This window comes from Bombus flavifrons, chromosome 4 (assembly GCF_040668555.2).
Source record: "Bombus flavifrons isolate JBK064 chromosome 4, iyBomFlav1_principal, whole genome shotgun sequence".
Taxonomy (NCBI): Eukaryota; Metazoa; Arthropoda; class Insecta; order Hymenoptera; family Apidae; genus Bombus; species Bombus flavifrons.
In genome coordinates, this window is record NC_138445.1 from 779,999 (window position 1) to 797,554 (window position 17,556).

The following is a 17,556-nucleotide window of genomic DNA, read 5'->3' on the forward strand; positions in this document are numbered from 1 at the left end:
TTATAATTGTAGATCAGAAGTATATCAGTAGCTTCCAATAAATTATCATTCTTACTAATTTTTTAGATTTTTAAAAGATACATGTTTAACTAGTGCCGAAATAAAGATAAATGCAGATTTAATATCGTATAAATCTTAATTTCTTCTCATTTGTGATACCTGATTATAGTAGTATCCCCAATGAAGTTGTTCTCTTTTTTATGAATGTTAATGATCCATTCTTAAAATAACAGAATAAAACCGTTCAATTCTTTCTTAGTTATGAGTATGTACTTTAGAAGTAATAAGTCTTTTATTAATAATTTTCGTTGATAAGAAGAAAAATGCTTTTAATCTAGATAAAATCTTTGTTAATGATTTCTCTTATTCTTATTATATAAATTATATAAATTTAATATTTATATAAAAAATAAATTTTTATAATATATATGATAAATTTTTCAAAGATGGTATCACCCCAAAAGATATTAATACTTTTGTATATTTCCCACTGAGATAGAATCTGGATCATAGATAGGTATTCTTATCTTGTTCTATTTTATATTGTATTATATTAATTATAATTAAGTAATGTGGCAAATCATTTAATAAAATTCATAATTTAATTATTTGAATTAAACGTATACAACATATAAAGAAAATATAATAATTAGATACAACGCGAAAATAGAAAATAGATAAATAAATGGAACCTAGTCTTTTTATCATTAAAGGATCTTAAATAAGTACTTTTTATTTCGGATAAATTGTATATTGCATATGATCTGTGTAACATATATTTTTTGCATATAGTATTCTCTTTATATACATATTCCAGAGCTTCGTACAATATACATGTATATACAATATTTTCGTATGACAAGTTATTATTTTAGTGGTCGGATAAAGTATTAGAAATATATAATTGAAAATAGTTTATAATAAAGTTATTTTCAGGATGGCATAAGGCAAATAGATAATAATCATACTCTTAATTGAACAGAGTGAAACTCCTCGTTGATTTCCTCAAAATTTTTATACATAAAGTAAAAGTTAAAAAATTATTAAATTTGTTTGCGTAATAATGGAAAAACTACTTCTTACGATATCAGCAAACCTTCCGGCACCTTGTCAAGTGTATGCCATCAGGTATATAAGGAACACACGACCGGCGCGCTAGCTCATATTTTGCATATGACTTGTACACTATATTTTAATAACGATTTATGTGCTTTCATGCATATATCTAGATATAATCATATCACAATAAACACAAATTACGATCATATTAAAATCAGGTATACTACAAGCCTTTTCAATACTTTGAGATCCTAATTAATAAATTTCAATACATACTACTTCTTTACTATCAAATAGTTTTACTTATTCTGCTGCCGATAACACAAATAACAATTACTGATAAGCGAAATATAATATAAGCATGTTTAACACGTTGACGCCTGCGCGATTCATCGGCGGGTCGCACGTGTCTGTTCCGTGAGGCGGCGTGCCCCATTGGCGGGTCGCACGTGTTCGTTCCGTGAGGCGGCGTGCCCCATTGGCGGGTCGCATGTGTCCGTTCCGTGAGGCGGCGTGCCCCATTGGCGGGTCGCACGTGTCCGTTCCGTGAGGCGGCGTGCCTCAAATGCGAATTCTGCATTAAATTAAAACAAGCAAGATCTAGTACAACGTAGGATAGATTTTTATGGAAAATTAGAATTACCCATTTGATATACTTATTATTGGACCCGAGCACCCGTGTAAGGGTGCCAGTAATTGTTTCTCAAATATTAATAGCTCGAAATACTATTGTAAATATTAGGAAACCAATATAATATACATTTAAAAAATATCACAAATATATTAGCATTTGTAAAACGACAGACATACTAATATTTCCGAATATTAATATTTAGATACGATATCAAGCTAAGAACTACTTTAACATAGGGCAGCCTAGAACATGTAACATTCTTTTGCGGTCTTTCGGTAATCTAGACTTGTCTGATACACCCCTGCGGGGGTACCGTGGGACACCGTAGGACATCGTGGGACATCGCAAGAACATCGTGGTATAGGTGCGTTTTAGTCTTAATTGAGATTTCAAGATAAATATATCTTTTTTTTTTTTATACATGGGGAAATCCTCATGGACACCCCACCGCTCTTCTAGGAAGCGATGGGGTAGTGTAGGACTATATCGACTAAACCCCATGGTGGTCCGTCTGACTCCCAACAGGGATGCTCTGGGACCAAGACAAATATATCTACATGGCTTTTTCTGCAAAGATGCATTGTTTAATTTAGAACGAAAAGTTGAAAGCTTTTTTATAAAATCCTTTTAAATATTAAATTATTAAATAGAGCAACTGGTTTGCCAAAGCGTTTATAGTTTTAGTTAAAAAATTTTGCTCGAATATAACGTTGTACTTTAGATTAGTATCTCTTTAATATCTACCTTTAGTCTAGCTTTGCTTACAAGTAGGTTTTAGTTCTAAAATTTAGATTAAGTCAATTTTAAACACGATCGTTGGTCGGTGAGGGACAATGGGAAACTTATTTTTTGTCGGAAGTTTTAAAGTTTAAGTTACCCTTAAGTCTGATTTTTAAGTGTTGTTAAGTTATAGCTGCAAAGTTAGTTTTAAGCCCTAGTTTCAGTACATTTGCGAAGATTGATGTCCTTGGCCGATATACAGGGTGGTTGGTAACTGGTGGTACAAGCGGAAAGGGGGTGATTCTACGCGAAAAAAGAAGTCGAAAATATGGAATAAAAATTTTTCGTTTGAAGCTTTGTTTTCGAGAAAATCGACTTTGAATTTTCGCGTTTTATTCGCGAATTTTATAGAAAAACAAAATTTGTTACACGAAAACGTTATTTGAACGCCTCACATGAATGTGTTTTAAATACAATTACGTAGATCACAATTATTGTAATTTTTTATTAGTTTATATGACAATATAAGTATAAATATTAATTTACCGATAGAAAATGTTACAGCAACGTTTTAATTATTACGCAGAGAGTAGTATACAGTTTTATGTATGTATATGTACATTAATCAATTACAATTGTTACATTTAAAAATACGCATTGTTTAGTATATTACATATATATAATTGTAAATTAGTATGATAAAAAGTTAAAATACACAGGCGAAGAAAGGTGTAGAGAATTAACAGTAATGGCAGTCGTACAAAAACGTTTATAATTTAATATTCATTCAAATATATCCGGCGATAGTCACGTGAGAATATAAATGATTCGCAAGAAGTTAATAACCTTATTGGAGATTCTGTTCTTTTTCATTTTACTGTTTTATTTATACAAATGCTTAACCAATTGTTGTAGCAAATTAGATTTCGTCATTAATGACATCTGTTCCTATTCAGACTCCTCAAGTAGGAAATTATTACTGTGCTTATCGCATCTGTATCTTTAATCATACTGCAAACAAACGACTTGATAAACGACTACATATACAGGGTGTTTCGTTTATCCTGTCCACTTTAATATCTTTGTTACTTTTGCGGATACGAAACAGAGTAGGAGGAAAAAGTTGTTCGGTTTAGAACAGCAAATATCCTGATTTACGTCTTTTTTCTTTAACATCACTCTTCTTCGAGTTTTCAAGGTCATTAAAGATCTGTGTAAAATAATGGCATACTTTTATCATCGTATTATCATAGCTGATAAAAGATGGATTTCAAACGTGTAGATACGTTGATCTTGAAGGGATCTTGAAGGGATCTTGAGTAGAAAATTCAAGATAATTTAAAGGGAATTAACAAATTGAATAATTTCTTGTTTCTGCCCTAAATTTGTATCATTTTACAAGAAAAATTCGATATGATGCCCGTTAGTTGAAGGGGAGAAACACGAATTGCAATATTTGTCGTTTTAAAGCGAACAACATTTTCCTCGTACATTTTTTCGTATTTGCAAAGGTGACGAAGATATTGGAGACGACAGGATAAACGAAACACCCTGTGCATGTATATACATACATACTTTCATCTACATAGTTTAAAACCATCGAGTCATCATATTATTATGTTTTTTTAAAGATTTAGTAACAATTTTCTTGAAATTTCATGGAAATCCAGTAGACTGTCAAAGTCATGAAAGTTTACAGTAGCAAAATATAAATATGTACATATAATATAATACAGTATACCACGGTACAGTATAGTATAGAAATAATTATAAGAAGACGATGTATTCTGTATACGTAATGCGAGGAACAGGAAAATGATGGGCGCAAATCTGTGAAACGCTGAGAAACATTTTTATGGTTAAAAAATTAGTTATTAAAAAATCGTCATTATAAATGCATTAATGAATAATTAAACAGGAAACATGCCCATTAAATATATGTATGTATGCATTCTTCTTGGTACATTTTCGATTAGCAGCACAAATATTTCATAAACTCATTTTCTGTACTACACGTATGCTAATGACATATCTCTTTATGTCATTATTTATAAATTATTGCCTACAATTTTCCTCCATATTCCTGAAAATGGAAAAATCGATGCTAAATTCCTGTAACTTTCTAACGACTGCTAGTTTACCAGAGACCTATTTGTTTATTTATTTATTTCGTACAAGAAATATTTTACGAATGACACATGATTTAACAACTTCGTTTCTTTTAATGTTAATAATACACACGAACATCTATCTAGCTTTTTTTTCTTTTGTTATTAAACCTTAGAATAAGACCTATCTGTAGAATCTGTCCTATTAAACGCAAATATCCATTAAAAGTGTGATGACAGAATGCAATACGTATATACTTTATAAGTAATTCTTTAATTTATGGATTCCTTCTGTTGTGACAAATTCAACCAGATTAATGAAATTATATTATAAATTTACAAAGGCGATTATGTATTGAAGTATTACTATCCTTTATACGTATCTATTCACACATACACAAATTGGACGATGCGTGACAATCATATTGCACGTATATTCGGAACGATATAAATCGCAGTTGTAAAGTTTTGTATTCGCTTTAGTATTAACGTATGAGAATGGACAGAAAATAGTTTATTACAGTACACTCAAGTATTATCATAATTGAGAAAAATAATACTGAAATAGTACATATTTAATTAGAGATGACAGAATTACGTACTACGTTTTAAGGGAAATGGTACAATTTCAATTAAATGGTTAACGTTTAATATCTTCAATACATTTTCAGGTTATGAAGATAAAGAAAGAATTATCTGGCCGGAAGTTGAAGCAAACAACTTTTTGACACGAAAACAATATTCGACGCAACAAAACAACGAATTTGATAGCAGTAACGTCTTTTCCAATACTAAATTCGACATACAGTGTTGGAAGGAAATGTTTACTGGTATATTGTACTAATATTGCACTTTTATGTACATTCGCGTGACATTTTGATGTGCCAAGTATTTGTAGGAAAAGAAACATAACTTTGTTAGTATGTTTCTATACAGTCAGTGGAGGAATACCTATTATTTTGTGAGAGGTGTGTTATATTTATAATTTTAAGTCAAATTTTAAAGAAACATTAAAATGTGAATTTCAATATGACAAGTTATCGTAATTAATGCTATTACATAATATGGTGGAAACATACAGTAAGAAAAATATGTTTTCACTTTTTGTTAATGAAATTGTTATATTTACTTCATATTGATTCATTTGTAAGCACATTAACTATAGTTAAAGGCTTATCGATCAACAACTCACGTTTTAGAAAATAATGTACTCCTTTAATAATTGTTAGGTATATTCATAGATTTACGCTTACAAAATCTTCAACTCTTGGTAATAATGACCATATTTGTAGTAAAGATTTCGCATCCAAAAGCTACTGATAAATGTTTATAGTTTCATAGTCACATATGGTTATTATATTATATATGTATAGAGCGTTAAAAGAATGTATTTTTTTATAATCTTCACCTAAATTGTACGCTATGAATAGAAGGAAATGTAAATTCTAAACAGTAACATGTAAATAATTTATTGATATTTACCAGAAATATATCTTAAACACAATAAAAGGAATGCATAATATTAGTATTATTTGAATTAATTACGTCGAATAAAAGTTTCACGTGCTAAAGATTTCCGGTCAAATATAATAATGTTTCGAATACATTTCTGCATTTCTTTTCGTAAATTCTATTTATAACATGACAGTAAAGCTAGATATCGTATAAGAAACATACATTTTTGCGTTTTCTTCTTGTTTTGCATTGCTTTACTTTGTACGAAATGCGACTAATTACATAATTCAATTTTATGACAGGGAAAAAGGAGTCTACAAATTTCTATATAGGATGACTCATTTAAAGAAAATAATATCAAATTTGTAAGTATATATAATCCTAGAGGGTATCACATTAATTTACAACCGAATACGTGATTCAATATTTGGCACGATGATTTGTTTGCTCTAATTTGTGTATAATAATGACACAAGTACTTTATGTAATTTTCAAAATTATCAGTGTTAATTAGTCCTTACTTTAGGATAGAGTTCCACATCATACAGTCTTTCGCACCTTATTCGTATTGGTCAAGCAGTTACCTATTTCTTTATTCTTAAATACATATACAATATTTACATGATCTTCATAAACATTCTTCCTTCACTTTTTCAAGGCAATGGTTGTGGGAGATAAAACTATATGAAGAAATTTTCCTCTTCTAGTCTATCGTGAGATTTTGTGTGCATTAATCTTTATATAGAAATAAGTCGAAAGTGAAAAATTATTATCTTGGAAACTTAAAGTATGATAATTTATAAAAATATGTTCAAATTGAAAAATAAAGATAAATTAATTTCTGAGTCGTCTTATATGCATAAAAGGTATTTGATTAAACATTTTGCTAATTGTAAGTTAGAGGACTTAACGAAAGTTGCTTTAATAATTTTGTTGGAAATAATATGACAACAAAGAAGAAATTTACAACCAGAAATTATTTATTGCAAAAAGAATTCAATGCAAAATGCAACATAAAGTTTATGTATATAGGATACTTTCTCAGTTAAAAAAAGATGATAAATAATTAATTTCATTATCAACAATATGGATGTACTTTCATTTAAAAATCCTGTACACGATAAAATCGTGAAATCGATGTGTATTTAGATTTGAAATGGAATATTTCCTCTACTCAACTTGAAATAAATACAATTTTCTTCCTTTTCTTCTACCAAATTTGATACAGGTTCAAATATTATATTGTACATTATTTAGATGTTCCTAAAGCTATCATAAATTTCAGCATAAGTTTCGCTAGTATCGTCGTTAATTTTGACATCGTTCCACTTTTAATACACGATAATTAATTTATTAGGTTTCCTATCAAAACACAAAAAGCAGTAACATTTATAGCATTTCAGCAAATACAGACCAATTTACGATACAAAGAGGATGTGCCACGTGTACAGAGGATTATGGAAAAATCAATTTATTCTTTTCAAACATCTAGTACCGATTGCGAATCGTTGATTCATAAAAAATGAGTATACATAAATATTTGGCTGACATAAAAGTACATATAATCCTATCATGTAATATGTTTATGTAGTTTGTATTTTAAAGCACAGAAAATTAATGTTTCTCTGTTGGCCATTGCAGCGACCGCTTTTTTATAACATTGTGGAAAAATGCACAATACATATTAACGGTCGACGTGTTGGAGTTACATCATACTTGACTACTACAAATAAAAATACCAGAAATTGCACCCTTAGATGAACACTCGAAGCAAATTCTTCAAACGAAAATAATTGGCAGATGTATAGATGAATAATCCAAAACTATCAGTGAAATTCAAAATTTGTTGAAAAAGGATACAGCAAATTATGCAATCAAAGTATCAAACCTTAGCTTTCTATTACTTCAAGCCATCCATCAGGCAAGTACTGAATTTCATCAGCGAAAAATGCTGCGTCCTTGGACCAGATACGATCGTTGTGTCATTTTTCTGTCTCATCCGCTAATTGAAACTTTGTATCATGTGCATAAGGCGTGTTGCATCCATCAGAACCGATGGTAATCCGAAGAAATAATGTCTAGTGAATAAGCTAGCTGCTGCAGGATGTCCCGAAAAGATGCAGCCAAGTCAGTACCAATGAATTCCTCCAAAATTCCCATTAGAAATCTCAAGGAACACGTTAAGACGGTAGCAAGAGGAAACACCTACGAGATCGTCGCCGAAGAAGGCTTAGGATTCAACTGTTTTTAATTGCCAAAGGATTTAATTGCTTTTCTACATTTCCATGACCAAAAGGCCAAATCATAGTATGCGGAGGAAAACTAAAAACGAGAAATTATAATGGCAACCAATAGGTGTAGGTCAGGCCATTACAACCTGGGCATCTCATCAGCCCGGACAGGTATAATAAGCGACCCTAAGTGCCAGTGTGGTCACTTGTGGAAAGTCAGGATTGATAGATCATGTATTGTGGCAATGCCATTTTTGTTACTATTTAATTAATTAACTATTAACTATTCATTAGGAAACTCCAAAAAGTGAATTACTGTCTCCCATTCTCATGTAACGTAGTATTACACAATCGCGCAATAGCGATTTGCAAAGTCATACGCTCATCCTTGAAAAGCTGTAACATATCGATCTGATTATAATATATTAAATATTATCAATTTATTAATATCAAGATACGAATATTCCAAGTTCATATACGTAAACTACGTGTAATATAAGCAACGCAAATAATCTCGGTGGGGACTAAATTGCTCGAATACGAAAAGCAAACATGTCCCATCCGAGACTCCTTATGACGTGTTTCGTCGCGGAAGCAGTGCGTGGCCTAGCGTTGTCATGCAGCAACTGGGCAGAACGTTGTCCTTTATCAGTGTCCTGACGATCGGATCTTCTATGATGAATGTAAATTCTATAAATGAATCTATAATGAATCTAAAGACACATTTCCTCGTGATGGAATTCATCACTTGCCTAAATAGGTGGCTTGAAGTTATAAAAGGCAGCGACAAATACCTTGATTGAACTACTTGCGGTATTTTTTCGATATACAGCTCTGAGCTTTGGACTTTGAGCACTGAAGATTATTCATTTCATTGGATTATTCATTTGTACACCTATTATTAACTCTACTTTGCGTTCCTCGATTCACCTTCGTCTCGATCCTGTATACTTCCAGCGTTAAAAAGTTTTCTCAGTTCAGAGGAAATATGAAACAATCGTTACTGATATGCAAATTCCTTCTTTGAATATTATGTTACAAATTTTCCTAGAACGTGAAAAGCGTTTGTATCTGTCGACATAGGGACGAGACGTAAAAATCGGAGAACCGCAGTAGGGTTAATAATACGTCAGAGAAACTTAAACAAATACGCATATACTTATTACGTGATCCGTATATTCTTCCTCCAAAGATGATCTATCTTGCGAAGAATATCGGATCAGGTTGGCAAATTAAGTTAATATACATAACTATACGAAGTTTTAATTAGTCATTGCATTCAGCATAGTTTACAAGATATATGTATATGCTGATGCTGATACAAAGCGCACAATTTGTCTTGTTTTGCTTATTCGATTGTACGGAATGATCAAGAGCTTCGTTATAACATTTCGCTTGTTAAAAGAATTATAAATGAGTCCATATGTTAATCAGATTTTATAGAAACTATATTTCTATGACCGCTGTTGTAGTTGTAATTTTAAGTTTCTGAAACTATTTAAAATACCTTATTTAGTACATAGATAGAGATGGGATCTTAATAGGTAGCTACTTAATTAACAAAACAGTTTTAGATACATGACAGATTTTTATAATGAAATATCGAGAATTAATAAATGAATTAACTATATAAAATATGCGTGTTTCGTAAAATATTATCACTGTATGACTCCTTTGTATATTTGAGAGTTACAAAGGCTCTGCCCACTTTAACTCCGATCCACTGCGTTCGCAGCGCGGCAGAAATTGCAATCGTCAGTTAACTTAGTATACTTGAGAAATCTGACTATTTAACATCACGTATTATCATCATAGCGTTATAGTAGAAACTATTCTTAATGCATCGGAATTATGAATGCATTATGAGCAAACAACGATAATATTCTTCTTTGAGTTATTGCTATGTTAATTACGATTCGACAAATGTTTAACCAACCTAACTAGCACAATGCGACCAGCTATACAAAAATTTGGAGATACATTTCATGTACTGTATCTGAACACAGGATCCAATAGTATAAAATATTTAAGCCTTTACGCTATACATAGCATATATGTATATCTGAATCAAAAGACGGCCAACACGTTTACGATTGTTCAATTTTAGATGATTCTGCCTTTTAAATTTTAGATGATCCGCGCAAAGTATTGCAAGTTATCTTCTCGAGGATTAATAGAAGGAAATATTTTATCGAACGTTTAATCATTCACCGAATACTTTCAGAGAACGAATGAGTTCTCCAAAGAGTAAAATGGACGTTCTTTTCTATTTTCTGTTCCTTCAACTTAAGAAAAGATTTCAGAAAACGGAATACTGCTGTACTATAGGACAGTATCGAAGCAGCTTTGTAGAAATTTACAACAATTTTTCAATATTACCTAAGTTGCTAAGTATAATACGTGCTATTGGACATACATACTGGTTTTAAAATGTATCGTTATATCGCTATTTCATATCTTTCGCAATTTATGGAAAAATGAAATTTGTTATAGTCCTAGGAACATTTCTTATACTTCTAAATAACGCATCACTCATCGTCGGTGTGTAAATTATAGAAAACACATAAAATGTGAAATAGATGATATGATATATGAATTTCTCTTATTTTCTATGCAATGAAGGACAGTTATAAGAATTGTAACAATAATAATTCACAAGTGTGGAAACAGTTGTTGTTATAAATTTCATAAAACAGCATTTTAAACATTCATTAAAATCAAATTCAAATTAACCACTCTTTCATTCTTTTAATTATTTATAGAATGAAATTATTACAAATTAATACATATGAAAATGTCTATGTGATTTCATTAAAGAAAAAAACTGAAGTTACAATTCTCCTACTCGTCCTACTATTCTTTTCTGTAGTTATATACAATCCTTCACCTTGACTTTTACTACCTCAGCGTCTAAAGTATAGTAGGTGAAAACGACATAAAGAGGTCATAAAATGAAGCTTCAAATAAGTTCGCCAGTTGATCTAGATGCAACTAGTGTGCCACACACACGTCTTTTAAAATCAGTTTCTATCATCATTCAGTTCAACGTTTCATACGATGAGTCATAAAACCGGAATAGAAGTTATAAATAGAGAGACATGTTTTTTTATAGAGAGGAAGGAATAGTTTTAGAGTTGATATCGCCTGTCTATTGATCTAGACGCAACTAGTGGGTGTGTATGCTGCACCTATGTTTTTTAAAATCTATTTCTGATATCATTCAACGTGTTCATTCAACGTGTTCATTCAACGTGTCGTACGATGAGTCATAAAACCGGAATAGAAATTATAAATAAGGAGGCTATTTTTCTTTTTAGAGAGGAAGAAGTAGTTCTAGAATTGATATCGCCTGACTGATCATAAACGAAGCCCTAGGGTCCTTATGAGCCCAATACATTTCAAATTATTGATTGCTGTTATCAAAACTGTAAACTTTAACCACTGGCCAATTTTGTGACCTTACTGTATCGCTTTCAGTTATAGTAGGTAGCCTAACAGATGAGTTCACTAGCAGGTTGTGGTCAAATACACACACACTCTGTCTCTTCTCTTCTCTCTTCTCTTCTTCCATTGTTTCTCTTATCACAGTCATGGTACTATTTTCTCTTTAGGATCATTTAACTACAGAGTTTCCTTCATCCACGAATATTAAATTAGGTAAATTATTAAATAGGAAATGTGTGGCGACTATGTCTAACAATCCTCTGGAAAACAACTCATAATACTTTATACGGACCATCTCGTATGATGTACTTGGTTCTTATCTCTCATTGGAAATCGTTTGCTCTCATGCACCGGAATTATTGTAATCTATGAAGAACTACCATTTTAATGCCATAAGTTTGATCGAAACGTTACAAAATGTATTCCAGAAGTTTCCAAATTTAACTGTAGTAGTTTGGAAGTCCTTTTATTCAAGCGGTATCACAACTTGCAATTAATATTGCTTCTAGATTTCCATAATCCTGTTTAATAAAACGCATAAATACTTCAGCCTTGGGCTCGTCAGTCTAGTTTAAAAGTCTTATAGCTATAGCTTTGAGAAAGATTTAAAAACAGTAGAAGCACTAAAAGTTTTGAATAACGCAGTGAAAGTGTATGGATTACGTGTTAAAATATCATATTGTTTAAATTTGGATACTTTTCGAGTACAATTGTGTTTAAATTATCGAGGCATTATTTGAGTCGTTCACAGGCCAAAGTGGTTATACCCTGTTTTTAAAATTTTCGATATTTTAATGCCAAAGCACTTGATCGCTGTTCATCAAGATTTTTCGCTTTCTGTTTCGTCGAGTTAACCGATTTGGCAATGTAAGCGGCTCATTTATTATTATATCACAGATTAGAACAATTCCACGAGATGAGAGAGAAATAATTCTCGTTCAGATAAGTTATTTGTAAGATTAAGAATCATCTTAATGTATATGTACATATGTACATATTCGTATAAAAATTATTTCGGGAAACAACAAGAAAATCAAGATTAAAGATATCTCTTGATACTCCGCTCTATGAAACAGTATTTTCATTGAAACTGAAAACACCAAGTTCGCGGGCCAGCCGCTGTTTGCTATGTTTAAATGCTATCACTAGTTTGGACTCGATACTTTCATATAATTGTTGTTCCTTCGCTAAATTATACGTAAAGACCAATCTTTCGACAACCGATCCAATTTTCAGACGTATTTTCATTGCATTTATTTCCCTATCCTTGACCCTTTTTTCAAACGTCTCAACGAAATAATTTGCTGTTTCGAGAATTTACACACAAGTTGGACCAATGTGTGGTGCCGACACGTCCCGTTATTGCGATCAATTGAAAGGTTTAATTCATATCCGAGATTGATGTACCAAACGGACGGACTAGAATTATTGCATATGTTCATTGAAACTAACTGCTTTAGTTACAAGTGTGAGAAACGATTGAAACACGTACGTAATTAATATAATATTACAAGACATTGTAAGTTACATTTTGTTGTTTTATATTTCGATATGATTGTCATTCTCGCAAGTATCCTTTATATTTGTATTCTCTCTTTCATTATTATTACTATTTTCTGGAAATATATATCTTTTAAAGTATTGTTTACTCTACAAGCCTGGTTTACACCAAACCTAATCCATAATGTATAATATGTTTCCTTCGGTTATTTGAACAACAGTTAAACATCGTGTAAAACGAGTACGCTACTCTTTTCTAGTAACATTGATTTCCTGTAAACGATAACATTTCTTCTTTTAATTTTGCAAATAATCCATCTTAATTCAAGGAATAACAAGTGGTTGCTTTTTATAAACAACTATAATTTATTGTTTAGTTTAGTTAATTTAAGTTATATCTGGGAATTATTAAAATTCGAGGAAACAAATTGGATATTTCTTACGAAGATCCTAATTTTTTCATTTTTAAACATTCTTTTGCTTCGCCTTAGTACCTATGCATTTTCCTATTTTGTCTTTTAGCGTAGAGAGTTTGATGCTTTTCCTTCTTTCTTCATTCGTTGGCGTGTGAATTAGGAACGCAAAAGATACGAACGCTCCGTTTGGTACGTTTACAGATATATAGAATGTCTCAGTTTTTCTGCAAAACGATGCGAGCATACGCTGCGAAGATTCTATGAGTTCTAAACATAGCGTGGCAAATAATTTTTTGAAAAGTTGTAACAAGCGCTCCAGTTTTTCGTTCGATAAAGTAGAAACAAATTCGCGGAATTTATGTTAGTTCCACTTGAAATTATTGAATTACAAACATTTTTGCATTGCGAGTTTCTTGTCGGTTCTTTTTTAATTCAGTGAATACATTATGAACTTTTTCTGTAGCAGTTTTTGCGCGTATTCATTCTTGTCGCATAAATTTTATCTTTTAAATAAAAGTTCAACAGCGGAATATCCTATCTTGGAACTCAAGAAATTAACTCATCCAGTGCTTACACTAATGTTCGTTTAACTATTACATTTAAAGGAAGCAATTACCAATTATCATTCTGTATATTTGTTGTAACTAGACTGCGGATTTCTATGCGATTTCATATGTTTATTTACATACCTAAGGCAATGAAACCTACTTAAACATCTGTTTTACCCATAAAAGATAACAATTACTTCACTTTGAACATTTATTATATATTACCTGCATTTTATATATTTCTCCACTTTAAAGTTTTCCATAGATACATATAAATCCGCAATCTAGTTATAACTTTTCAGTAAACATTTACTTATTTTTCTTATCTTCACTTGTGAAACACGCTAGCATCGTCTTCCCAAAAAGAACTAGAACACTCTGTATGTACAAATGTATGCATGTATACATTGAATATTTACAAGCATGGCATTGTTGTTTTAGAGCCGCAAACCATTTTTATCTATTCGAGAAGGAAAACGCACTGTTTAAACGTACTTGCGCTGTTATAAAAATACACTGCTTGAACGAGGAATAACAAAGAAAAAGAGAAAATAAAGGAGGAAAGTACAAACGGGAAAGTAGAGAAGTATGTAAAACGAACTTTAGGAACCAAATTACACGAATCAGTGGATTAAGTCGGTAAAACAGAATCAACGCAAAAGAAAACGATACGGCATTTTAGAAGGCAAAATACAAAAGTGAATCAGTGAATATATACATATACTACTAGTCACCGCATGTGTTCGCTGTTAGTTGAGATACTCTGACACATATTTGCCCTGTTTATCAAAAAATGAAGAAAGGATGTGTCAGAGTGTAATGTTGGCAGTTAATGAACGAATCGTATTGCATACTGGTCCATGTTAATTAAGGGGCCAATATTTTTTAATTCATAGAGCAACTAGCACCGCTACTGTCTCTCGTCGATATAATTCAACCACATGACGGCAGCATATACGATACGACAGGCACCTGGCCTACCGATGGAGGGAACGTGTCGGCATGTAGCACAGGATCAATATGTTCAATGTGGCTCGAGCAACCGTTTTAACGATCAATTGGAGCAACAGAAGGTTATTGTACACTTGCGTGTTATATGGCTTTTACTCTCGTGGCCATGCCACAAGAATTTGCTGTGCGGTGAGCTCAGTCGTGTTCACCGCGCCCCCACGACATCACGTCAATCGACTTTAATGCCTCGACACACCGTTCCTCGTAAACCGAGCAGGCATTATTCTGCTTTATTTGTCTCTTCTGCTCTCTGCTCTTTGTCCCTTTCTCTCGTTTCTACGTGCCTTATCCGAACTCATCGACTTTCCCTTTGTCAAGAACAGAAGAAAGGTATCAATCTCGACGAAGAATCGGAAAAGTCCGAGGCAACGTCTTTTTCCGCCTTGTTCGCTCAAATTATAATTATGACAGACGCAAACCGAGTATCAAGGAACGTCCAGTAGACCGTGAAATACGAAAATGGCTTGCGCAAGGTTTGAGAAAATTGATGGGTAGACTGCGGACCTTTATGCATTTATGGGATATTTGAAAATGTAAAATCGCTCAGAATGCACGTAATATGAAAAGATATGTAAGATATCCAAAGCATAGGGCTTTTTTTTTAATACTTTGTATGTAAACTGATATTCTTCACAAATTCTACATTTTTTATTGTATTCTGGAACACTTGAATTTGCACAAAAATTCGCAGTCTACTGATAAGTTGAACAACACTCTTTTCGCTGCAAATACACGCATTACTTTCGACGATTTGTTAATTTACGCATTTTATAGTCCTCGAACGAATCGTATTTTACAATTGATTTGCTTCTTCAAAGCAAGTGTCTTTATTTTTCTTCTTCTTGCTCACACGCTTCTTGTATTATAACGATGAAACGATGATGTATGAAAGTGCCTTAAACTAAAATACAGCGCGCTACTTGTCATCGTTGCGAGTATAAATAGACTGTGGATTTTATGCAAATTTATATTTTCGTAGTAATAGAGAGTCAATAGAGATTCGTTTTATCTATTAGAAAATATAATGAGTACTCTACTTTGGGTATATGCATTCTCTGCATTTTTGCGTCCTTTTTCGCAGAAATGTATAAAAATCCTCAGCCTGATTATAAAGTACGCAAAAACATAAATTAAACATAGATTGTTCGCAATATTTGAAAGCACGTAAACTCACAAGAAGTGTTCAGTCCGATCAGCTCGAATAATCCCTCAACGTAGAACAATAAGGATGAGCAATAATTGTAATTGCAATGTAAGAATCTAAGGTTTGATTGATAACGGTTTTGGTTTGTCATAAAATTCGCCATAAGTTTATACAGAAATAAAACGAAACAGCGATGGAACTTTGACACCGTTTTCTTCGCGTCATTTTGGCAATAAAATAGTTAGTTGAGGATATGCAACAAGTTGCCGCATTAAGCTGAGCTATATCGTCATTATAAACTAAATGATACGCTGCTGTGATAATTTAATAATGGTAATTATCACTGAAACTTTGGAACTTTGATCGTCCTTTGAACGTGATCCGTCGCTTAACGATTCGCTTGTCAATTTATAAAATGCAATATAAACGTTGGATGATAAAATGTCGAGACTTTAGTTATAAACATTTATACGTGATCATGAGTGATGTATTTGCACGAAATCACGAAGCTCGTCGAAGTACGCAGTCTTCGTAATTCTGTCAGCAATTGAAGAGTGAAAAAATATCTGTATCTTTAGTCGATTTGGTTCGGACGTCTGGATCTTGAATCCTGCACTTTCCACGTGGAACTGTGTCGATTTTTACGTCAAAGGTCTGTTAGTTCTCGAGATCTTCGACGACTTTTCCAGTTCGATCAACGCAACTGATCAGCATCTATTAGTATAAGATGCTAGACCGCCGTGGGGGCCCGAAATTGTCAATGCCACTTTGCTTTTTGTGCGAATATGTCCGCTCGAAGATTTTGAGCGAAACAGATTCCCAGAATCTGAAAATAACATACAAATTTCATTAACATTTTATTAACGACAGTAAAATTATTCAATTGATACGTGATATCTAATAATGGACAATAATCTTGCAAATAATTTGTACTTCCAGTGTTCTTATATAAAATGCGATTAGTAATATGATAATCGTTACAAATAATTGAGAAATATGCTTCTCGATAAAAGTATAGTACTCGTGTGCTATCGCTAGATTCTCAGGGATAGATTTAGAATTACTCGACGAGTGGTATAGATACTATCTTGTGATAACATTTCATTGTAAAGCTGAACATTATATCGCTGGCTTTCATATTCGAATTGTTCAGAAGCTATATTAGATCACTCAACAAATAATTACAAAGTAGATAAAACCAAATTTGCCTGTTTTCCAAATTTGCCTCAGAATTTGCTATTGTTTGAACTTATGAAAGTAAATTATTCTCCTCCTGAAAATTGAAT

The 17,556-nt window shown here is 32.1% G+C and overlaps 1 protein-coding gene and 1 long non-coding RNA gene across 11 annotated transcripts in view; one reads left to right on the forward strand and one right to left on the reverse strand.

Annotated features, from left to right (window-relative positions):
- The first annotated feature begins 5,349 nt into the window (after positions 1 to 5,349).
- LOC138178847 (uncharacterized) lies at positions 5,350 to 7,991 on the forward strand. Its single transcript, XR_011172828.1, has 3 exons — positions 5,350 to 5,489; positions 6,279 to 6,341; positions 7,372 to 7,991. It is a non-coding gene; the product is annotated as an uncharacterized LOC138178847 (long non-coding RNA).
- A 6,058-nt stretch (positions 7,992 to 14,049) lies between these two features.
- Positions 14,050 to 17,556, reverse strand: part of Tsp26A (Tetraspanin 26A) — a 130,532-nt gene continuing 127,025 nt past the window's right edge. For 6 of the 10 annotated variants that reach the window (XM_069111733.1, XM_069111726.1, XM_069111730.1 and 3 more), the window contains one exon: positions 14,050 to 17,096. In XM_069111733.1, the coding sequence (XP_068967834.1) occupies positions 17,028 to 17,096 (69 nt within the window). In that variant the 3' untranslated portion in view covers positions 14,050 to 17,027. The other 4 variants (XR_011172943.1, XR_011172941.1, XR_011172940.1 and 1 more) reach the window with 3 other exon arrangements.